The sequence below is a fragment of the Equus asinus genome, chromosome 8, assembly GCF_041296235.1.
Source record: "Equus asinus isolate D_3611 breed Donkey chromosome 8, EquAss-T2T_v2, whole genome shotgun sequence".
In the NCBI taxonomy this organism is placed as follows: Eukaryota; Metazoa; Chordata; class Mammalia; order Perissodactyla; family Equidae; genus Equus; species Equus asinus.
In genome coordinates, this window is record NC_091797.1 from 76,645,276 (window position 1) to 76,668,056 (window position 22,781).

The window sequence follows — 22,781 nt, forward strand, 5'->3', positions numbered from 1 at the left end:
AGAGCGCTCTGGCTAATGCCTCTCCCCAAATCTGCATGAGCATCAGGACCAGCCTTGATCACCCCCCAGCCACCCAACAGAGAAGGAGGCCCAGAACCTGCAGCCCATACTCTCTGGGGTCTCAGCAAACTCCTACCAAAGAAGCTCAAGTCGGAATTTATCCCTAGGAAAAGTCATGACTTCCCATACCTAACAAGGAGGGCAAGAGAACTAGGTCATGTTTCCCTTCTCTCCATAGCTGCTAGGGAGCTCAAAGCCAAATCAGCTGCTCAATCACAGCCCCTGGTGCTTTTTGCATCCTCTTTTTATTTTTGATCCGGTATTTTGCCTGCTCTAGCCCTGTTGCTTCTGTGTCTTAGCTAGTTATCCTAAGGGGATAACGTTTCAAAGGGGGAAAGAGGGAGATTCAAGACAGATAAAACCAATCCCAGACAGAGGTGGACAAACACGGTGGTACCTCATCCATCTTCTCTGAGGTTGGGGTCCTGTCTCCAGCCAGGTCCAAGGCCACCTCAGGTGTCTGGCCCAGAAGACTGGTCGGGTCTGGGGGTCCTGGCTCCGGTGGGGGCCGGAGCCCCAGGCCCAGGTCAACCTCATCATCCTCGTCCGAGTCAGGCAGTGGTGTGGGGCTGATATCCTCCAGGCCGGTGCTGGAGGGGCGTGAGGAAGGTGGTGTGGGCCCTCGAAAGCCCAGCTGGGAGTTAGTGCCAAAGGTGGCCAGTGGGGAGAGCTGGGAGGAGGACGACGAGATGGGGCTGCCCTCCATCTGCAGCTCCGTGTCCGAGTCCTGCTCCCGAAGGAAGGGCAGCTTGGTGCGCTGCTCCTTCAGCAGCATCTCGATGCGGGAGTCCAGGCTGTCGTGGGGCTTCTCCGGCCCTGCAGGCGACGACTCCAGCGTAGGCGTGCCAGGACTGTCACAGGGCTCAGGACTCCAGCCGAAGGTCGGCCGGCCGCCCAGCTCCATGCTGTTGGCATCAGGGGGCGGTGGGCCGGGAGGCGTGCCTGGCTTCTCCTTGGTCAGGGGCTCAGTGGGGGGCAGAGGCGGGGGCGCAGGTACTCTCCGGAACTCCCCGCTGTCACGGGCCCCAAAGGGGGTTGTGGCGGTGGGCTCCTCAGGAGGTGGGGGGAAAGGGGGCACAGGGGTCTGATATGGAGAGAAAGCCGACTTGAACGTGACTCCAGGAGCAGAGGCTGCTGGGGCAGGCGGTGGAGTGTGGGCAAATGTGACTGGATCCTGTGGCTGGGCCTTGAATGGAGGGCCACCGCTGCCCCCACTGCTGCCAACTGCCCCAAACGGGAGGTCCACAGAGCCCCTGAAGGCGGCTGTGGCCCCTGCCACCGCGGTGACTGCAGAAGAGTTGTGGACATAATGATGCTCATGGCGGCGGTTGTAGGCATCCGTGAACTTGCTCTCGTGGCGCCGGGCCTTGAAGGTCGCTGCGGGGTCCTGGCTGAAGAGGTAGGAGGGTGTGGGCTGGCGGCTAGAGTAGCTGGAGTCCTGCGAGAAGGGGGTACCCAGGCGCGGGGTGAGCGGCGTGCCCTGTCCGTAGGAGTTGGGCGTGTCCAGGCGGCAGCTGGAGTAAGCAGTGTCCTGGGAGAAGGGTGTCCCACCACTATTGGGGGTGACAGAGGATGAGCCAGAGCCACAGCCTGCAGATAGGCCACCATCCTTAAGGCGCTTCAGGGCATCTGACAGCTAGAGAGAGAGAAAGAGAGAGAGAGAGAGAGAGATGTGAGATCATTGGGGGGAAGACATGCAGCGGAATGGGGCTGTTTTCCCTTCTCACTCTGGCTGCTGGGGAGCTCAGAGCCAAACTGGTTGCTGTAGAACTACAGTATGGTGAAAGGAATGGGTAGGGGAGATTAAAGAGGAGTGTCTGATGGTCTTAACGTTTTTCTAATCTTGGGGTAGCCAGTTATCCTCAGAGGAAAAACCCCTTGAGGGTTTTTCCTAATCCCTGAAGCAGAGAAAAGATAAGACCTTGACATCTTGGTTTGAATTGGGATTTCCTTCCTGCCTCAGGTTGTCAGAAATCAAAAACTTTCCAGGTGGAGATAGCTGCCTGTGGTTTTAGGAATGAGGGGGTGGCCAAGGGCCTTGTCCCCCCAGCCTTGATGTCTTAGGATTTAAATAGTGTGACATGGTACAAGTGCCTAATAAACAACCCAGCTGACCGAAAGTAAGCAGACTCTTCACTCTGGAATAGTTACTGGGGGGGCGGGGGGGGGGGGGGGGGGGCGGGGGTTGACACTGGGATGAAGAGCTCCCCAGGAAAGACTGGTCTAGGTGAGTGTCCTGGGAGGCAGTGGTTGGGAAAGGAACTGTCTTGCTGTGGAAGGAGGGACCTGAACTCTGCTCTCTGGGGACAGGGCTAGAGGGGTGCACAGGGGTAGAGGTGTGCACAGGACATCAGACACCAGGACCCTGGCACAGCAATGTTTCAGTATCAATGTGGAAAGCAGGCCCCAGGGGGGCTCTGGGTCTTGTGGGAATCCCAGCCCGTGCAGGGGCAGGGCTGGGGGCCTGTGCTCAGCGAGAGCTTGGGCAGTCTGGGCTTTTAGACCATACTGGAACCTGTGGTGCGTGTGGCCAGGCTCCTTTCCCTCCCAGACCCTGGTGTCCAAAGCTGGAGATGGTGGGGCAGCGGGGAACAACACAACGACACGACTGACAGCCATAAACCCACCTGCAGGGTCTCATTCACGATGGGAGAGACAGCGTCCAGCTCACCCACTGGGAGGGTCTGGGGTGTGTATCGGCCCGTGACCAACAGTTCATAGAACCGCATGCGGGTTTCCCCTGTGGAAAGGGAAGGGAGGGAGGACTCAGCAAGGCTCAGAATGGGGCAGCCCCCGCAGGTTGGCATCCTTGTGGGTCCCTGAGACCCCAAGCCTGGGGAAGCTGTGTGACCCTGACCAGCTTCCCATCTCTCTTTGTACCTCACGCAAGAGTCCCACCTGTTCAACGAAGCTGCTAAATAAACTGTATGATTTGTCTGATCCTGAGATTCAGAATTTGATGCCTCGTGGGGCTGGGACTCCCCCAAATACAGAAATGCCACCTGCAACACAAACCCCCTTCCTGTCACCTGGCCATGGCACCCAAAGAGTGAGTCAGGTCTTCCCTGTCCCTTCACCTTCCCATTTAACAGCCAGGGCCCTGTACCAAGGGGAGAGGAGACTGGTGACACAGGCGACAGTTTCTTGTTAACTCTCTGGGGCCAGGTGACCAGCAAAGTTTGTAAAACACACTCTGGTACGACATTACTGTGAACTCCACACGCCTCCTCCTCCGCCCAGGCTCCCCAGCTCGCCGGGGCCCACTGCACCCTGTCTGGTAACCCTCCACCCCAGCAGACAGAGGCCTCTACAGACCAGGGGGCCCCAGATTATCGATATTTATAGAGCCCGCTGAGGCAGCTGCATACATATGCAAAGGAGACACATTCCTTGAGCGACTCTTTACACTTTACCGGTCTCTTTCTTGAAATACAAACTTAGTTGGCAGTCTCTGAGAGCTCCCCTCTTTTTTTTTTGCAGAAATGAAATTTTGGTGAGAGCTGATGGCAGCCGCCCAAGGAATACGTAGATTTGAAAGGGTCCATCCCTCCCCACCCCCCGCAGAGATTGAGAAACTAGAGAAGGGGGGTCAAGGGGCTGGGGCTTGGCCAGGAACCTGGGTTGTGCCCTCAGGAGGCTCAGAACTAGGGACAGGCTTGAAGAGTTTGTGGATAACCTTGCCTACCCAGGACCAGCGTCCTTCCACAACCCCCAGCAAGGTCTTAGAGACTCAGTCAATATGTATTCATTATTAAAGACAAAAAAGAAAGGGTTAGATTTTCCTGTCTTGGGTTTCGTGCGCCCTGGTTGCCCCTAAACCTCATGCTCACAAAACCCCTGGAAGCCACCTACCTAAGCCCTCCCAGGCAGGGTCTCCCAGGGGACCCCCAGGGGCTCTGGACCCAACAGCATCTGCCCAGTCACAGGGCTGGCTGGTCCTCAGCGCACCCGCACCTTCTTCTATATCAGTGGGAACTTCCCTAGAGAGGACACAGGCAAACCCCAGGGATGCCCTGGAGACCTGCGAGCCCCTCCAGCCAGCATCCAGGAGGAGCCTCCCAGGACCCTGAGGGTGGGAGGGATGGCCTCCCCAGCCTGACTAGCCCAGACTCTCCCAGCAGCCGCTCAGAGTGAGCACAGAGTGAGATTCCGGTGCATGGGAGGTGGTGCTGTCTCTTTAAGAGAGAGGAGGGAAGACACAGTGTCAACCCTTGAGCACCCAGAGCAGCCGGTCTATCGGAACAGTATCAATGAAACCACACTCTGGGCCCAGATTGGCTCCCAGTTCCACGGGGAAGGGGCACCCTGGGTCCTTAGAGGACTCTCTCTTTAGTTGAGGGACCTATTCTTCATGTATTTAAAGGCATCTTGCTGGCTCTCCCTCAGCCCCCCACAAATAAACAAACCCTGCCTCCTCCCCTAACACAGTTGGCAACACTGGGGACTGTCTAAACCCAGGCCACCAGGGCTCAGAGAGGGGCCCACAGGGGTGTCGGCAGTGGGGAAGCCTCCGGGTGGTCCCTAGGGGTGCAGTGGCCAAGGACTGGCACATTTGGTAAATTATAGCTTGTCTCCTAGCAACAGACAACACATTTAGCTCCACGTGACTCTACCCTCAGGAGGGGGAAAAAATACAGCTGTAGGGGGGCACACAAGGAAGAGTGAGGGGGTCCCCAACACTGCAGGAGGGGCCCTAGGGGGGAAAGGGGTCACAGGGACAGGTCTTGCGGCTGCTCAGCAGTGGGCAGTCCAGAGCAGGCCTCCACTCACCTTTGGTGTCCAGCTCCACGTGGATGATATTGCCCATGACCGAAGTGCTGTGCAAGTGCTGAACCGCCTCCTTGGCCCCCCTGACCGTGGCAAAGACCACCTTGGCAATGCCCAAGTGCTTCTTGGTCTTGGGGTTGTACAAAATCTCCACCTCCTCCACCTCCCCATACTTCTTGCACATGTCCCTCAGGAAGTTTTCGCGGATGTTATCATTCAGCTTGGCAAATGTCACCTGCTTCGGAGGCACCGGGCCCACGTAGAACTCATCGATCTGGCAGGGGACGAGGGGGAAGGGAGTTTGGAGAACATTGAAACCGAAGGAAAAACAACATTTCCCCACTCGCCCGCCCGTTGAAAACAATGAAGGGTAAAAAATTAAAAAAAAAAAATTTTTTTGGAAAAAAAAAATGCACGCGGGCGGGCCCTGGAAGCGGAGGATTAAATCGTTTGGAACGTGGAAGTCCTCTGGGTTCGAAAGGAAAGGGGAAAAAGAAACAGTTTCTCTTTCCCCACCCCCCATTCTGGCCTCCTCTCCCTGCTGCCGGGTCAGGGGCGACCCCTGGGGCTAGGAAGCTGTCCCCGGAAAGCCAGAAGGCTGGGAAGGGGGGCGGGTCCCGGGGCTGGGTCCCCCGGCTGGCAGGAGCCAGGTGGAAACCCGGAGCCCCCAGCTGGGCGGGCAGGACACTGTATCAGCGCCTTGATTACAGTTTCACCGAGTGTTTACAGTAGGCTTGGAAGGGACACCCTCTCGCAGCCATCTCCCCCTCCCCGCCAAAACTTCCCCGGCCCGGACGGCGGGAACTCAGAATCCGGCTGGGCTCGGTCAGGACTGGCGTTATTTTCGAACTCGCGGAGTGGGGAGGGGGAGGGGTCCTACCTTGAATTTGGGCACCGACAGCTCCAGCTCCTTGTTTTTGGTCCAGATCCCGACGACCCGAGGATCTTCGACGATATCCACCGGGCGGTTGCTGGACATCTGTGGGGAGGAATTGGGGGCGGAATGGGAGGGCTGGACCCACTCCCCGGGGGCAGGGGCAGACCCCCCTTCTCCAGGCGCTTGTCAAACTCCAGGGCTGGGGCCCCGGCTGACAGTTGGCCCGGTGGTCGGGCGGGGGTCCCCGGGCCGCTCGGACCCCTCTCCCCGGGCAGGGCTGGGGTGGGTGGGGGCGGCGGGGAGGCGCGCCGGCTACTCACCGCCAGGCTGAAATGCTGCCCATCGTAGCGGTACAGTTTATGATGCCCCTTTTTCAGAGCCGGGTCAATCATCAACTTGTAACTTCTCCAATGGTGGTTCCTCCTCTCGCCCGAAGGGCCGGGCTGCGGCGGGGGCTGCTGGTGGTGGTGGTGGGGGGGGTGACTGTTCTCCATGCCGTTAACCCAACCTGAAAACGAGCAAGTTGTTGTCGTCTCCGCCGCGGCGGCGGCGGCGGCCGCTTCTACACACACGCGAGAGAACCCAATCGTCCGGCCCCCACCCCCTCCCACCTTACCAGCGCGCCCCAAAAGGAGCTGTCTCGCTGGCTCCCCCCAAAATAAGAATGGAGCGAGAGAATAACCCTTCCGGGAGAATTAGGCGCCCGCCCGCTCGGCCACCGTCTCGGGGCGGCTGCGAGGGTCTCCCGGGGGCCCCGGGTGCGGGCTGGCGGTGCCCGGGGCGCCCGGAGGACGCGGGCTCCGGCCCATGGTGCCCGCCCGGCCGCCCGGCGTGGCGCTCGCTCGCTCGCTCGCTCGGCCCGGCTCGGGCGCGGGGCTCGCGGCAGGCCTGGCGCCGCCCGCCCGCCCGCCCGCTCGCCCGCTCGCTCGGCCGGGGCCGGGGGCTCGGGCTGCCCGGCTGCCGGCCGCGGCCTCTCCCTCCCCGAGCCGCGCTTACATCCCCGCCGGGCGCCGGCCTCCCTGCGCCGCCAGCCAGTACATGGTGTCCCCCGCGGGAGCCGAGGCCGGGGCGGCCGGTCGGGGGGCCGGGACGGGGGGGCACCGCCGCCGCGGCTGCCGGGCCCGGAGCTGCTGCCGCCGCCGCTGCTGCTGCTGCTGCTGCTGCCCGGGAGGCGGCTGGCGGCGGAGGCTCGGCTCCCAGTAGCCGCACATCCCACAATACACCGCTAAGGAGCCCGACCCGAGCGCTCACCCTCCTCCTCTTCCTCCTCCTCCTCCTCTTCCTCCTCCCCTCTCCTTCCTCGCCGCTTCCCCAGGCACTCTCCCGGCGGCGGCAGCTGCGCCGCCAAAGCCCCGGGCCCCAGCGGCCCCCCACCCCTCACTCGCGCGCTCCCACACTGCCTCCCCCCTCCCCGGGGGAAGGCCTTTTAATTTATTTATTCTGCTGGGACTTAGGTGGGGGGCTTGGCTGGCGGGGGAGGGGGTCTCCCCAGGCTCTACCTCCCGCGGCTGGGGCTACCCTCCGAGCCGCGGCCGCCGCGGTGCGCGCCTCGGGCCTCCAAAACTGTTTCCAAACTGCCAAGACCGGAGGTGGGCGCGTGGGGGCTCGGGGGGAAGGGCTGGGTTTTGGGGTGTGTATGTGTGTGTGATTGTGTGTTTGAACGTTGGGAGCCGTGGGGAGAGGCAAGACGACTCAAGACGAGTTGCAATCGAGGTATCTCCGCTCCGGCTTCCTCTTCTGCCCCGCGACCCCCTCCCCCCTGGAACTGAGCTGGGGAGGGAAAACCAGGATTTTAACCAAATTAGCATTCACATTCCTGGGAGGATGCAGCCCTCGCCTGGACCTGGGTGATAGAAGCTTCTTTCTCTGTTTTTATTTTTGGAGAGGAGCACCCTGTAATTGTCTTGAACACATGCCTCTCTCTCCCCCCCTCCTTCTTCCTCCAGCCACCAGCGGAGGAGAGAGTCCCCCTTTTTTGCATTTATCTTTTCCTTCCCCTTTCTTTATTAAAGGTCCGGGAGTGGCGGCGGCCAATCAGCGCGCGGCTTCCATTTTGTGAGTTCAACTCCGAGGCTCCCGGGCTTCGCGAGGACGCGTTTGCAGCCCCCTCTGCCTCTCCTCTCGGGCGGCCGAGGCGAGGGAGCCGCCTCGCCGGGGCTTCGTGGTGGTGTATTTCATATTGGGGCTCTTTTCGGGGTTTGTAATTTGGCCGTGGGTAGGTAATTGGCTGGAGCAGGGCGGCAGGGCGCGGCAGCCAATCAGCGCGCGGCTTCTATCGGGCTTGAGTTATTAGACGCTGGTCTCAAAACATCCTTCATCAGACACCAAGGAGAGGCCAACAGATGAGGGGAGCCATTTTTCTGCAATGGAATTAAATGGCCAAGTGGGTTTTTCCTTTGTTGCAAATGGGGAATGTTTTTCCTTTGACTCCACCATCCAGTTCAGGACGCCTCAGTGTTGTGTTTAACATTTGTCAACAGGCTAAAGGACTCACAATTGGAAGAATGAAGAAGACTTTTTAAAAAGATCTGGATTTTTCCTTATGACTTGGAATCCATCTTTGTCTTGTATAACTAGGTCATAGCACACCATTAATGTCAGCAGTTAACAATTTTGAATTCCAAAAAACCTAAGTAAATGACATATTTAATTTTTTTCCTCTTTTTTTCTTGGGTGGGTGGGGGGAGCTTGGAGCTGTCTTAATCTGTATTCTCTTGACTGAACAATAAATTTTTAAATATATATAGTTTCCTCTATTAAACACTTAAACCTGGCCATCTTATTAACTCCTTCTGCTCTCTTTTTAACAAGGTAATGTTTTAAATGTATAGTTTTAGGACTAGCGAAATGGCAGCAACAAAAAATTGTAAGCAGTTGTTACTTTTAAGTTTCTAAAAACCTTTTACATTGTAAGTACCCAATCCATTCTGTCCTTACGCAGTGCAGTTTTCATGTTAATGTTGCTGAGATGTCCTTAATTTTCTGAACCTTCATCTGCATGTATGTCTTTGTCGCTCTTGTCTAATATAAGCCAGTTAAAATGCTTTTAGACGATTTTGCTTTTATAAAGCTAAGGTTTTTTAGCTTTAAGCTTTTGAAAATGTTTACAGCAATAAATGCTAGTCAGCTTTCTTCCCAGTAACATGTACACTTTCTTTGAAAATCGATCTATTTGAAGAAAAACAGCTCTGTTTTTCTCGTCTTGGTAGGGGGGTGGGTGAGGGAAAGGAAGACCTTCTCTTTGTGTAAAGAGACTAAAGCCGTCACAGGAAACTAGATTAAAACTGGAAAACAAGTCCTAGCTGGTTCGAGCCAAACACCAACGTTAAGTCGCGGGTATTTTCTGTGATGGTTGGGATGGCCGGTGCGTCTTATGCCTTTTGTTTGATTTGACTGTGTATTTTCGCCTTTTGTCTCTTAATGACGATCCCACCATTGCTATATCCAGAGCAGTAAACAGTCCTCTGCGAAGCCGCCTTTTGCCAACCCAACCCTGGAAAGTTTGCAGAAGTGGAAGGAGCAGAAAATGCCATGACAGTGTAACTTACCAAAAGGTAACAGCAACAACAAAAAAAGACACCACCATCCCCCCAAATATTCCCAACTAAACAATCCCCCCCAAAAGATACTCAAAACGTCCGCCCCGCTTGATCTTCCAGACTCCATGGCACCGGGCTGAGCGGGTGAGTAAAAAAAAAAAAAAAAAAAAAACGTGCCTTTTGCCCCTTCGAGGAAATCTTTTTTAGAGCAGGCCAAGGGCTGCAAATGTTTGGGAGCTGAGGAGAGAAGGAGGTTTCTGGAGCTTTGTGTTTGGCACCCGGATCGGGGAGGGGTAGGGGGACGAGGAGGGCTCTTCAAACCCTTTTGCCCCTTCTGCCCCGGAGGCGAGAGGAGGGTCTCCCCAGCGACCTCGGGCGTCCACGGGGCCGCCTGCGCTCGTCCCCTTCGCTTTTCTAGGTCTGAGCCTTGGTGGGGAGAAGAAATTAAAGTGCTTTGGAAATGAGGGACTCAAAAGACAAGGCAACCTCCCCACGCGACCTAGGGCCTCGTTCCCTTTGGACTGGGGGGGGCTCGCCCTCCGCGGCCGGCTCGCGGGGCTCCGGGGCGCGCCTGCACTTCCCAAGCAGAAAGGACAAAGGCCGGCGTCCATGTTGGCACCATGACGCAGCATCTCTCAGCCCGCTGCCCGCGCTGCCTGTGCTCCGGCCGCGCTCGCTCCTCCCTCCCAAACTCGAGTTTTATTTTCAGGTTCAGCGCGGCGCCGCCGCCGGGGCCGGGCTGGCAGGCTGGCGGGCGGGCTGCGGCGGCTAATGGCGGCCCCGGCTCTCCTGCCTTCCTCCCTCCTTCCCCGGTCGCGGTCGGGAGCCCGGCACGGGCGGCGGCCCCGAGAGCCCGCAGGGCCCAGCGCCCCGGGCCGGGGGGGGGGGGGGGCGCGGAGGCCGTTTCGGGGGCCGCGGGCCTGGGGGCGTCGCGCGCCGCGGCTCCCGTGCTCTCCTCTGCCGGGCGAGGCGGCCAGACGGGCGCCATTTCGCGCGCCGCCCGCGGCTCGGGCGGTGGCGGCTGCCGCGCGCCGGCGGGAGGAGGGAGGAGGCGGCGGCCGGGGGGAGGGGAGGAGAGGCCGCCTCCCGCGTGGACGCCCTGGCCCGGGAGGCCTCGACGACGAGCGCGGGCTCCGCCGCCCCTCGGACCCCGCGCCGGGCCACGCGGCCTCGCTCGCAGACCGGGCCGCGGGGCCCTCCCTCCTCCCTCCCGCGCGGGAGCCAGTAGCAGCGGGCCACGGGGCCTGCCGCGGCCTCGAGGCCGCCCCCTGACCCGGCCGGCTGCCCCGGAGGCCGCGGAAGCCTCCCTCGCCGCCGACCCGGGCGCCCCTGTTTGGGGCGTACTTGGATCGCAGAGCCCGAGGGGCTGGGGGCCCCCTTTGTCCCCACTTTGGGCGCGAGGCCCTCGCGGAGGCCGCCGACGCCCGGGCTTGGCCGCCCGCGGCACGCCCTCCACCCCGAGGCTCTAGAGCTGCGGTGGGGGTTGGGGTCTGGGAAGGCTGAGCGGGCCTTCCCCGGGATCCCCCGAGGCGGAGGGCTCTGGGGTAAACCCTCATCTCCGGCCCTTCCTGGGGGAGGGGATGCGGACGGGGCGGGCCTTTGGAAATGCAGATGAGTCGCCTCCTGCTGCTTGTCGCCCGGGCTGAACCTTGGTGACTCAGCCACCCCCCCCCCCATCCATTCCAGAGTGAGGGCCGTCTTGGCAGCTGGGGAGGGGCGCGCGGCATTTGTAAAGCTCCCCTTCCCTCGAGGAGATCCTGTCCGGTTCGTGGTCATCGACTCCCTAACAAACCCTCCGACTCTTTCCCCCTCAGGGTCTCGACCGGAGAAGGGGCAGCGGGCCTGGTTCCCTCAGAGTGGACAGTCCTTTGGACAGCAGGAGCAGGCCTAGTTTGACTCTGACAATCCTCCCACTAAGGTAGGTGTGAGCCCTTTCCCAGGCTGCGAGGGAGATTTGGGGGGCTTTGGCCTGGAGCCCAGGGAGGGCGGGGACCCCAAACCCGCCAGGCTGGTTCTGCAGCCCCTCCCCCACACAGATGTGTGGGACTGTGTGTGTGAAATCGGCTGCCTGCTGGGCCTGCTTGGTCCATCCATCCCTGCCTGTCAGCTTCTGTTGTCAGGAGTTTGGGGCGTGCAATTCTCTGCCGTATTTAGCAGCGTACGACAGGCTGCGCTTGCAAGTATTTCCCAGTTGTGTGTTTGGTGGTGGGGGGAGGGCCCAGGAAGCCTCTTACTTCTGAAAGGCACAGTCTGCTGCCAGGAAGCCTGGCCTTACCTTCCCGCCCCCAGTGGGAACGTGTAGGGTGACTGTTAGGAGTTGGCCTCTGGTGTCTGGCTGCTAGGGAGCTGAACCGAAGGACCTGAGATCTGGGTCACCTTCCTCTGAGAAAGAGGGTTCTTGAGTGTTCTTCCCCTTCCTGGGAATTCCCACGATTCTCTCCCCAGCCCCCACCCAAAAGGAGCCTGGTTTCTAGAATGGGCCATACCTGGATTTGAAACCTGGCTAGCCCTTTACCTGCTGTGACCTTGGATGAGTTGCACAGTTTCTGAGCCCCAGTTTCCCCATCTGCATAAACGGGGCTAGGTCAGTGATTCTCACACTTCAGTGCGCGTCAGAATCACAGGGGTGGCTCATTAGAACGGATTCTGGGCCCGGTCCTTCAGTTTCTGATTCAGTAGATGGGGCCTGAGAACTTGCATTTCTAACAGGTTCCCAGGTGAACTGATGCTGTGACCTGGGACATTTTGAGAACCTTTGGGCTTGGTCACATCTGGGTGTTGTGAGGAGGATGCAAGCTCGTGTACTTGGAGCCCCCAGCTTGGCACAGACTCGTTAGCTTGGTAATGATGGCAACTCTCTCCCTGTTCTAACTTGAGCTGACTGCGCAAAGTGCCATCCTGTCTCCAGGAAGCTCCACAGCTGGAGGGGACCCTTGATCTCCGACCTGCTCCATGTGATCTCTAGTTTGAGATTACTTTGATGAGCCGTTTGGGTCCAGGTGCCGCCCCGTTTGGGCGGGGGCATGGCTGCCTTGTCAGATCAGCCCTGCCCACTTTTACTCCACCCCTCAGTGTGAGGGCTAAACTGAGGTTTGGGGGAACCCATAGGGCTTGACCTGGGCGTCTTGGTGTTTACTCAAGGGAGGCTCTAAGTCAGGCGGCCCAGGGCTTGAATGTATGCCGTGCTGGCGACCTTGGGCGAGCCTCCGGTGTGAAATGATAATAATGAATGCTGAAAAGGGTGGTGGGAGGATTAGTGCGATTAAGGGGGCCGGCCTCGCATTCTGGCTTCACACTAGTTGGCCTCCATTCTAGTGTGGCTGCAGGGAGTGGGGGCTGGGCTGTCTTCGAGCTCCTCCCCCACCAGCCCCTCCCCCCCCAAGCACGTGGCAAAGCCTCAGGGCAAAGGGAAGACTGCCTTTCTGCAGGCAGAGAGCCAGCGCTGTTTTTCCTCCTCTGTAGTTTGAGTCGGGATGGTGGCTTGCCCCCAGCTCCACAGGCTTTTCCATGATCCGATACGATTTTGGATCACTCACCCACCCAGAGAGTAGAAGTGACTCACCCAAGGTCACAAGGCCACCACGAGCAGCCAGGATGGGGTTCCAGGTGTCTTGACTTCCAGCCCAGGGCCTGTGTCCATGGCACCCCCTCACCCCAGCTGTCTGGGTTATTTTGGGCTGCTTCCCATGCCAGCTGTCTGCTGGCATCACTGCCCGGGAGCTGGGAAAGCTGTCTGGTTGAAAGTAAGCAGCGTGCTGCTCTTGGCTCCTCCTGGCTGCCAAGCCTTGGCCCTGTGAGGGTTTCCAACCCCAGATAAGCTGGGTTTGGTCCATCTTGTCCTTTGCTGGGGGGGAAGGGGGTGCACCCTGCCGCAGCCTTCCCCCTACCTGGGGTGAGGGGAGAGGGGAAGGCACTTTGCAGAGTTGTTGCACTCACGCTACTGTTAGCATCTCAAGCCTCTGCCCTCCTTCCACACTTGCCCCAAACCTGAGGTTTCTATTTGGCTCTGCCACTGAGACGGGTCGGCCGACTGAGAGCGTCCTGCGTCCCTTTGAATAGAGTCCTAGGGGCTCCCCCGGCAGGGGTCTTTACCTCCCATGGGCATGGGATGGTGAAATGATTTAAACCTTCCCTGCCTAGCAGCACCCTGGAGGGCTACAGCCAGTTCCTCTGCTCCAGCCCTCGGACCAATTAGGGAGCAATTAGGTGCGAAGCTGTGGTCTAGGTGTGATTCTTGGAAGGGAGAGGCATTCTCACAACCTGGAAGGTTGTACTCCCTCGCTGCTTCCATTTCTCTTTCACCCCTTTTTCTAATTTCTTTGACCTCCCCCTCCCCCCCTCCCAGTGTCACCTCGTGGAGCCCGGGAGGGGCGGGGCAACCTGTCCACAGGCTGCTGTTCCTCCTGGCTGGCCGTGAGGGTGGCCCCGCCTACCGGTCACCCAGGGAGCGTGGGGCGGGGCTGGTCCTGGCGCCAAGCCGGTGGGGCCTGCCCAAAGGGCCACGCCAGCAGAAGGGCGGCCCAAGGCAGGGAGGTGGCTGGACCTGCCTTACTACTGGACGCCAGAGCCCCGCCTCTTCCGGCCCCTCCGAGAGCCCCAGCTTGGAATACGACCTTTTGGACCCTCTGGGCCAGACGGGAGGCCTCTTCCCGGACTGTAGAGAGAGAGGTACCCCGCCATCTCAGAGGCCATCTGGGTCCAGTGCTGTCTCCAACTGGCTAGTGACCTCGGCATGTCCCTGCCCCTCTGGGAACAGTGGTCTCCCCATGTGAACCTGGAGGGGGAAGTTGGCCTGATAATCTTTTGTTTCTGAGTCTGGCTTTGTGAGAGGGGAGCTTTTTGTACTCTCCCCCACCCAGTGCTGAAGCCTGGAGGGAGTCCTGGGGTGAGGGCAGATGGCCTTGGCTATCTCCCATCTCTGGGACCTCAAAGAACAGCTTAATCTGTGAAGGCTCAGTTTCTTCTGCCTCATCCCGGGTGGATGATCTCAGGATATTCTGAGGGACAAGGAGGTGGAAGCCGTAAGAATTACCATTAACTTCCCCATCAGAACCTTTGCCCTGATAAGACAGAAGTGATCTGGCCCCTGCTTCTCTCCTGTGTTCAGTTGGCCTCATTATGGCACAGGCACCCCACAAATGCCACCTGGCCAGCTCCCCTAGGCTTCTGTGTCCCAACAACTCTGTAGCAAGAACCAGTTTAAAGAATCGTGGCCCTCCTCGGTCTCCAGGAATGCCTGGTGAATAGAGAGAATGACGTGGGTCCTCAGACAATCTCATAGGTAAGGGAGTGGGGCTCCCCATGCCTGTGGGTGTGCCGGCCGCCTCGGGTGGCCTGCCCGGGCCGGCCGCCTCTGAGGAAGCTCCAAGCAGCTGGCCTGGCTCCTGGGTATTTTTAGCTACAGATCTAGCCCCTGCACCACCACTGGAGCTGGGTCCAAATCAAACACGCTCCAGGCTGGGTGGGGCTGGGGTTCTGCCAGCCTTGGCCAGGCAGGGGTGGGTGGGCGGGCTGGGGCCAGCATCAGCTGTTCTGCCTGGACTCAGGCAGAGCTGAGAAGAATCACTTTTCCTCTTCCTCCCTCCCCTCAGTTTCGTGTAACTCATTTCTTCTGTCATAAGTCTAAATCGTAGCCCTATTTCTCAGATGGGTGGAAACTGAGATCAGAGCAAAGTCAGGAGCCTTCCCATGGGCTCGTGCGGTTAACCCTGTTTCGGGTGACACAGTTTGCTCAGACCCTCCTAAGTGAATTCTCCCCAGGCCTCTCCCAGATGAGGCAGCCTCCCTCCCTCTCTTACCCTCCAGTCCTCCCTGAGCTTCAGGGTGACGCCTGAGGCAGCCAGAGGGGAGAGGCCTGGGGCTGGCTGCGAAGGTAAGTGGTCTTCCCCTCACTCAAAACCCTCTTCCATGCTCCCCCTCCCTGAGTGATGGCCACTCTGCCCTAGCCTCTTCCCATGGTCCTGGGGAACCTCACTTCTGACATGTCCCTGGACCTGGTCTCCTCTCTTGCCAGCCTTAGGCTGCCTCTATGGAAAGATGGCCCCAGCCCCATGCCTATCCCACCAGCCAATCACAGCTCTTCCTTGGTCACCAGAGAGAGCTTGAGGTCCCGGCTTTGGCTGGGTTCCTCCTGTTCAGGAGCCTTCTGTCCACTACCCAGCATGAGCCTGGCAGCCAAGCCTTCCATGATCTAACCCTGGTTACCTTGCCAACCATGTCTGGCCTCACTCCTCACTCCCCCACCACTGCCAAACCTGTTGGGGTTTTCGAGCCACCATGCATTTGCTCAGGCTAGGTATCCATCCTGCTTCCACTGGCCTGCCCTCCCAGCACTGCCAAGCTTAGTTCATGTGCCACCCAGAGCCCTACCTTCCCTGAACCCCACAGGGACTCTGTCCTCTAAGTTGTTCACATCTCCCAAACTCCTTTAGACCTCTTCCCCCAAGACTGAGCTCCTCTCAGGCAGGAACATAATTGCCTCTCAATAAACTTGTGTTGCAAAAAGGAATGAATGAGTTGCTGTAAATTTGTTTAGGGGTGTTTGACTCCTGGTGACAGGATGGGGCCTCCACCCAGCAACCTGGAGCTGGGCCTTCTGTCCTGTTTCCAGCTCTGGGCTCTTGGGGCTTCCACGGGCAGTCGATGCTGCCATCTGGTGGTCAGATCCTGACTTGGATCCACTGAAAACCTTGACCTGGCATTTGTGGAACTGCCAGCTTGGCAGTTTCCTCCCCGAAGTAGTTTACCTGGTCTTTGCTGAGAACTTGAAAATTGGGAATCTTCGGGGTGGGGGTGGGGGGCAAGAGGATCCTGAGTCCTGCCAGCCCCTCTGAGCAAACCACTCGAGGTCTTACCCCAGCTGGGAGGACCCTGCTGTCTCACTTGGCCATGCCTCAGTGCCTGCCTGCCGCGCACCGGGTCCAGGGGTTCCTCTGTCCCTCTGACCGTTGGCTTGGCTTGTCCAAAGGACCCCAGGGTCGCAGGGATGGAAGGGCAGGGGCGATCTTGTCCACCGCCCTGGTAATGCCTGTCCTTATAGTGTGCTCAGTAAATAGCTGTTTTGATTAGGGGGGTGGGAGGATTAAGGAGAATCCTTGGGATGAAGGATATGTGGCTGCTAGCTGGAGAATACAAATTTCTGGGTGGGGGTGGGTGTTAATGAATCTCCAAAGCGGATGGAGTAGGGTCCAGTTATCTCCACTAGATCTACCCTGGCTTTCCCCGTCCCTTCTTCGACAGTGTCTTGCTCGGGTCACGCCTCTGGCCCCTGCTAGAAAGAGGTTCCCGCCAGCGTTGTTTGGGGCCAACCCCCGAAAGGGTGTTGTTCCGGGGAGGTTCACTTGCTCCCCAAGCCGCCCGCGCCGAGGCGATCGCCCGGCAGAGGGCGCCAGACGTCCACCTTGCGCCCCCAGGGAGGTGAGGGGTAGGTAAGTGGAACCGCAGTTCCCCACCCTCAACCCGCAGCCGCACAGGTGTCCGGAGGGCCAGACCGGGTGGGCAGACACGACCCCCGTGCCATCGTCTTCCCTGGCACCACCAACCTACCTCCTTCGGGGAAACTGAGGTCAGAGGCGGGCTTGCCCCAGGCCGCGCAGCTGGGGCGGGGCTGAGCTGGGGCGGGGGGGTTCCCAGAGCTGGAGACCGAGGCTCCTCGAACCCGAGTGCTGGAGGGACAGTCCGCCAATCGAAGAATCCCTGGCTGATGGGGGAGGCCGAGCCGGCCAATCAGAGGGACCCTTCCAGAAGGCGGAGCCTGCCAATCAGGGGTGCCGGGCTAGGAGCGGCCGAAATGTTCGGATCTTGCCTGTGGGGGGCGCACCGTGACGCGCGGGTGAGGGGGTGGGAGCTGCGCTTGCCGCTTAGCACTCCGTTTCTCAGTTGCCTCAGTTTCCCTGGAAATGAGAGGTGAACGCCCTGGGCCAGGACCCTAGCAAGAAGGAAACAGGCTGGGAGGTCGGCCCAGGTGGCTGCCTGGCGGAGGCTGTGCCAGCTCCGAAGGGGCGGGGTATCTTTTAGCACCGCCCCGGGGGCGGCCCCCACCCCTGATTCCTCAGCCCCTGCGCTCCGCCGGGCGAGCCACCGCCAGTGCTGCCGGCTCCGGGCTATGGACGCCCCCGGGGCCCCGGCCCCGACCGTCGCCCCGGGCCCGGGCCCGGGCAGGAAGGAGCTGAAGATTGTGATCGTGGGCGACGGCGGCTGCGGCAAGACCTCGCTGCTCATGGTGTACAGCCAGGGCTCCTTTCCCGAGGTGAGGCCCGCCGGGGGGATGGAGGCAGGTAGGCTGGGTGGAGGGGACTTGCTTGGGGCGACTGGGGGCGAGGGATGGCCCTCAGCCTGCGCCACGAGCCCGGACCCCGGGTCCCCGGCGTCCTGCGCGTGGAGAGGCGGCCGCCACCCCGGGGCGCTCCCTCGGGAATTCCAGAGCCCAGCGGGGTGAGGGGGAGGCTGGGCCGGATGCGGTGAAGGTGGAGGGGGCGTCCAGCCGGACTCTGGGTCTTCGCACCACCCCTTAAGATCCAACCCGACCCCTTCTCCGACAGCACTACGCCCCATCCGTGTTCGAGAAGTACACGGCTAGCGTGACTGTGGGCAGCAAGGAGGTGATCCTGAATCTCTACGACACCGCCGGTGAGTGCGCTTGCGCGCCGAGGGTCCCGGGGTCCGCCCGAAGGGATTCCCCTGCAGGGGTATCCCCCGCCGGGCATCCCGGGCCCGTCAGCCTTTGCGGGGCCCTGACATCCCATCACTCATGGAGGCCGCGGAGGGGCGCTGGCTGGGGGCCGGTTAACCACCGCCTGGAGTCCAAAAAGGCCTCAGTCGTTCCATCTGTCAAAGGAGGGTATTTGGAGGAGGTGAGCTTCTGGAACACTCTGCTAGCGTGATGTGCTGAGGGCCCACGGCTTCGTTTCTCTTCTGTAGTTCTAGAAAACCACGGGCTTTACTTCTGCTTCCCATGGTTCCAGGATTTCGTGCCTTACATGCTGTGGTCTCTTCAGATTCTGTGGGCTGCAGATTTGAATGCCCTGGTGCTATGATTCCGTGGGCTGCATTTCTGGGTTCTGTGCTTCTGGAATACTCTAAGTGACTGATCAGAGCTTGTGATTCCAAGATTCTGTGGCTGACAGTTCTGAGACTCCACAGTCCTGTGGACCCAAGTTCTGAGTCCCATGCTTCTGGGATTCCCTGGACTACAGTGTGTGATTCTGGAATTCTGTGGTCTACAGTTTAAAGCCTGTGGTTCTAGGATTCTGTGGCTACAGGTCTGTGTCTTCTCGATTCCCTGGGAAGAAACCAGGCACTGATGATGGAACAGAGCTCTAAGGAATGAAGATCCAAGATAAGATTCTCTCTGCCACCTGCAGCTCCTAAAGCAAGGGGATTTACGCTAACTGCAACAGTCATCAGGGTCCCTGTTGCTGGGGGATGAGTGGAGGAGCACAGCCACTGGGAGGATTTGGGTAACACTTGAGGGGGCTGCCTTCGGGTAGCTTCCGTCCTGCTCTGGCTCCCCTTTGGGCCAAAGGTCAGTATTGGGGAGCAAAGGTCAGGATCCCCAGCTGGGGCCTCACCCAGCCTCTGTGACTCAGTGTTTAATGACCTGCGTGGAATCATGTCATCAGGTTCCCTTGCAAGCCAAGCCTTGTATGTGTGAGGTGAAGTTGCCAACTGGTCTTGGATGGAGCCAAAACCCAGACACCCCCACCCCGTCCCCAAGGCTGCCACTAGCATCTCTTGTTCCATCCTGGAGAGGATCAGAGAAAGGTTCGCCCCAGTCCCAGACCCTCCCTCTGTTCCTGACTTTGGCAGGCTTTGCTGTACAGGTGTGCCCCGCCTTGAGTGGCCTCTAAGGATCCCCTCTTGTTGGATGAGAGCCCTGCAGGGCTGCCCCCAGAACAGGGCCATGCCTCCAGCCCACTGAACTGGGAAAGCCAAAGGCTTCTGAGGAATTCCCGAGGGCGAGGTCACGAAAGCAGTAAAAATGGTGGTATGCCTGGGACACCTGAAGTTTCATGTTTCCCATCCAGGAGCCAGGGAGGGGCAGGTCCATTAGCCCCACTTTATGGGTGAAGGGCTGACAGGCTGGGAGAGCCAGAGGAGAGTTTTCACTTTCTCTTCCTTCCCCTGACCTCGGGGCCTCCCCTATCAGATCCCCAGAGTTCACCCTTCACTCAGCCTCTCCCATGAGACCCAGCGCAGGAGCCACTTCTGATCTTTCTAACTTCACCCAGAGAAAGATGCTCAAAGAACCTGTTAGATTGTTGTGTGGAGGCTCCAGAAAGCTTCTCCCTGGTGTACGGAAGGCTTTGCACTAACTGCTGCTGTGGGAGGGATGGAGGGAGCCCCATCTCTAGTCATCAGAAGCATGCGACTCCCCTGGACAATGATAGTCCCGTCCGTGACTTCCTGCCACATGCTTTGGAGTCAGACCTGGGCTTTGACGCCAGCTCCCCTGACTGGGTCATCAGGGACACCTGGGCCTCAGTTTCCTCATGTGTAATCAGGGCTACAATAGTCGTGAGGGTTAAATCAGATCTGTGCGACATGCAGCATTTAGCACTGGGTTTTCTCTCTTGGGAACGGCTAAGTGTTGTCATTGTGATTGTTAACCTCCACCATTCAGGCCAAGCCCCAAGCCTGAGCCCCTTCTGGATCTGTCAGGCGGAGCTCTGCGCTGGCCCCCACCCCCGCTTTCCCAGCGGGAGTCTTTCAAGCAGCAGAAAAGCAGAGCTGGGGTTTGAACCTCCAGCTGGAGCCCTGGGGGAGTAGACTGGCCGACTGGCCTCACAGTCAGCAGGACAGCCGAAGGAGGGAGAAACAGGGCTGCTGCCACCTCAAGGGGGTCCCACTGTGACCTGGGAAGCCCATCATCGGGAGCAGAGTGAAGGAGAGACTGGGTCATTCCTCTTACGTACACCAGTGCCCAGCACGGTGCTTGTCCTAGAGTGAGGCTTGTGGAATGAAAAATAAATCTGGATGCAGAGAGGCCCCTGGAGAAGGTCCTGTGTGATAAAGCCAATGAGATTTGTCTCTACCTGTGGGGTGGACAGATGTCAGGAGAACGTGGCAGAAAAGGATGGCCAGGTTACCAACTAGAAAAAGACAGAGACTAAGGGGGGTGAGGGAAGTGGCCGAGCTGGAGATGAGTCTAGTAAAGGTTGTTGCAGAAGGTTCTAGAACCTGATGGGCACGACCCCGGGGTGGGGGATGGGAGTGGGCAGGGCAGCATCTTTCCAACCAACCTGTGATGACCAGAGCTCTGGGACAAGGGTGGCCCCTGGGAGGCTGAATTTCTCCACACCCAGGGCCTCGGTCGCAGGAGTCCACGTGGGAGGCCACTTGTCTCCGTCCCGCAGAAGCAGTTACAGACACCGCAGCAGTGGGAGGGTAGATGGAGGATTTAGAGAGTTCTCAGTGCTCAAAGGTGAAGGGGTGGGGGCTGTGAGCACCCATTACCCTAGCAGCCTCGCCCGTCGGGCCTGACACCCTCAGAGGCAGGAAGCTGTGGTGAGGTCTGAAGTTTCCTGGGCAGAGGGGAGGCGGGCACGAGGTGGGATGTTAAGACACCAACCAGAGACAGCTATCTGGGCCTTGGGTGGGGCCCAGGGTTGGGGCATCACAGGATGGGGTGGGGGTTGCCCAGGGAGGTGGGGAGCCGTCGTCCCCTTCCCAGCCTGAGATGGGAACAGTAGGAAAAGTGAGGGACAAAGTGGTTGCTAAGACAAGGAATCAGGCACAGGAGGGGTGTCTAGGAGCCAGGAGCACTGGAAGCTTGGGGAGCCGAGCTGTGGGTGGGTCAGAATGTGCTTTCAGCTCCAGGCTGGGGCTGCCCCCACCCCAGCCCCTCCTGTCTCTGGGGAAGGAAACGCAGGTGGGTGGGCCCCAGTAGTGCTAGTAGAAGTGGGTTCCTCTTCCAGCAGCTGCTTCTCACGCTGCCTGCGCCCCTCCCCTGACCAACGCCCCTGCTGGAGCTGGGAGCCGCCTGCCCTGTGTCTGTCCCTCCAGCTGATGTGGGGACCACTGTGGCCCCATGACACCCTCTCTCCTCAACCCAGCTTGGCCGTAGAGACCCCTCGGCCCAGAAAGATGACTGCCGCGGCAAAGCTCCTTCCCACAAAGGAAATACCCTGGCGGGAGGCGAGAGCCTCACTTCCTCCCACCCCACAGCCCCGCCAACCTCAGGAAGATGAGCAGCTTTGAGGGGAGCCGGGGCTCAGACCTTTCCTCGCCAGAAACAGATGCCTTTGAACGTAACTCGGGGGCTTTCTTAACCTCTCAAGCACATCTTCAGAGGCCTGAGGGGGATCCCTGTGTGCCTGTGGGCAGGTGGCTCAGCCCCTTTAAGTCTCGGCATCGCTGTTGGTAAATGGGAGGTATCACCTTCTGGCTGGGAGGCCCTCAAAGCTTGTGGGGCCAAAGATTCAGGGTTAGAACCCCCCACCCTGGCCCCTGGCCGTTGGGAGTTTCTATTTTCAGTCATAACGACAGGAGCCATCTCTCACCTTTGCTCAGCATTGAAAGTCCTTTACTTTCAGTATCAGGGGCAGGGTTATCACCCCCTTTTCCAGATAAGGAAACTGAGGACCAGAGAGGGAAGGTGGAAGGTCACAGAACGTGAGTCTGAGTGGAGCCTGGCTCTCTTGACTCATACAGGAGAGATGGCTAGAACACTCCCCTCCCAAGGAGACGAGGTCAACGGCACCCGCAAGTCCAGACTGCAGGCCTGGTCCCCAAGTGGAGGCCCACACCAAATCCCGGGGAGAGCTGAGCCAGGCACATTTAAGCCAGGAAGGCAACCCGGAGGGGGAGCTGGGATCTGGGCTGCCTGCTCAGCCCCTCCCGGAGTCCCTCTCTCTTTTGAGATGCCTGTGTTGGCAGCCTTTCCTCATTTGGTCAGAGCTGATTCTTGTAGGGTGAGGACAGCTCCGTACCCTCTAGGGTGGACTGAGAGAGAGGCATCCCGACCATCCTACCTATGGTCCTCTGTCGTTTAGAGAGTTCCCCTTAGCTGTGTGACCTTGGGCAAGTCACTTAACCTCTCTGTGCTTCAGTTTCTGCATCTGTAAAATGGGAATAACAATATTCCTACCTCGTAGGGTCGTAGTAAGGAATGAGTGCAGGTAAAGGACTTTAGATGGGGCCTGGTGTATGATGAGTGAGCATTCTTCCATAAATATTGCCCGTATTTACCATTTTTATTATTGTCAAGCCCCATCTGCTTCTCACATATCCATTTCGCAGATGAGGAAACTGAGGTCCAGAAGTTAATTCCACATTGGGAAGGCTGGGGAAGGCTGGGGGAGGCTGGGGGAGGCTGGGGAAGGCTTCCTGGGAGAATTGGCGCGTTTCGAGTGGCCTGGCAGGCAGCTGACCTTGGAGTTGGGGACTGAGTTGGCACTCCAGCTCACAGGCAGCCTGTCTATGACCTTGAAAAAGGCCCCCTCGGCCACGTGGGCTCTTAACAGGAAGAACTTCCTGGGCCCAGCTCCCCTCCCGGGTGGCTGCTTGAATTAACACGGGATAGAAGCGAAGTACACTCC

The 22,781-nt window shown here is 59.1% G+C and overlaps 3 protein-coding genes across 3 annotated transcripts in view; 2 read left to right on the forward strand and 1 right to left on the reverse strand.

Annotated features, from left to right (window-relative positions):
* SETD1B (SET domain containing 1B, histone lysine methyltransferase) overlaps nucleotides 1–6,913 on the reverse strand; it is a 23,547-nt gene extending 16,634 nt beyond the window's left edge. The window contains exons 1-6 of the mRNA XM_044775919.2: nucleotides 6,701–6,913; nucleotides 6,025–6,212; nucleotides 5,708–5,806; nucleotides 4,831–5,101; nucleotides 2,688–2,800; nucleotides 458–1,696 (exon numbers count right to left, since the gene is read on the reverse strand). Of these exons, the coding sequence (XP_044631854.2) occupies nucleotides 458–1,696; nucleotides 2,688–2,800; nucleotides 4,831–5,101; nucleotides 5,708–5,806; nucleotides 6,025–6,198 (1,896 nt within the window). The 5' untranslated portion in view covers nucleotides 6,199–6,212; nucleotides 6,701–6,913. The remainder of the gene's footprint in view (nucleotides 1–457; nucleotides 1,697–2,687; nucleotides 2,801–4,830; nucleotides 5,102–5,707; nucleotides 5,807–6,024; nucleotides 6,213–6,700) is intronic.
* On the forward strand, nucleotides 6,369–17,152 carry LOC123288245 (transcription initiation factor TFIID subunit 4-like). Its single transcript, XM_044776436.2, has 5 exons — nucleotides 6,369–7,293; nucleotides 7,717–7,759; nucleotides 9,153–9,258; nucleotides 11,058–11,161; nucleotides 16,708–17,152. The coding sequence occupies exons 1-5, from the start codon at nucleotides 6,369–6,371 to the stop codon at nucleotides 17,150–17,152; spliced, it is 1,623 nt and encodes a 540-aa protein (XP_044632371.2).
* The window catches only part of RHOF (ras homolog family member F, filopodia associated), a 12,281-nt gene continuing 6,534 nt past the window's right edge, over nucleotides 17,035–22,781 (forward strand). The window contains exons 1-2 of the mRNA XM_014858722.3: nucleotides 17,035–17,491; nucleotides 17,784–17,871. Of these exons, the coding sequence (XP_014714208.1) occupies nucleotides 17,348–17,491; nucleotides 17,784–17,871 (232 nt within the window). The 5' untranslated portion in view covers nucleotides 17,035–17,347. The remainder of the gene's footprint in view (nucleotides 17,492–17,783; nucleotides 17,872–22,781) is intronic.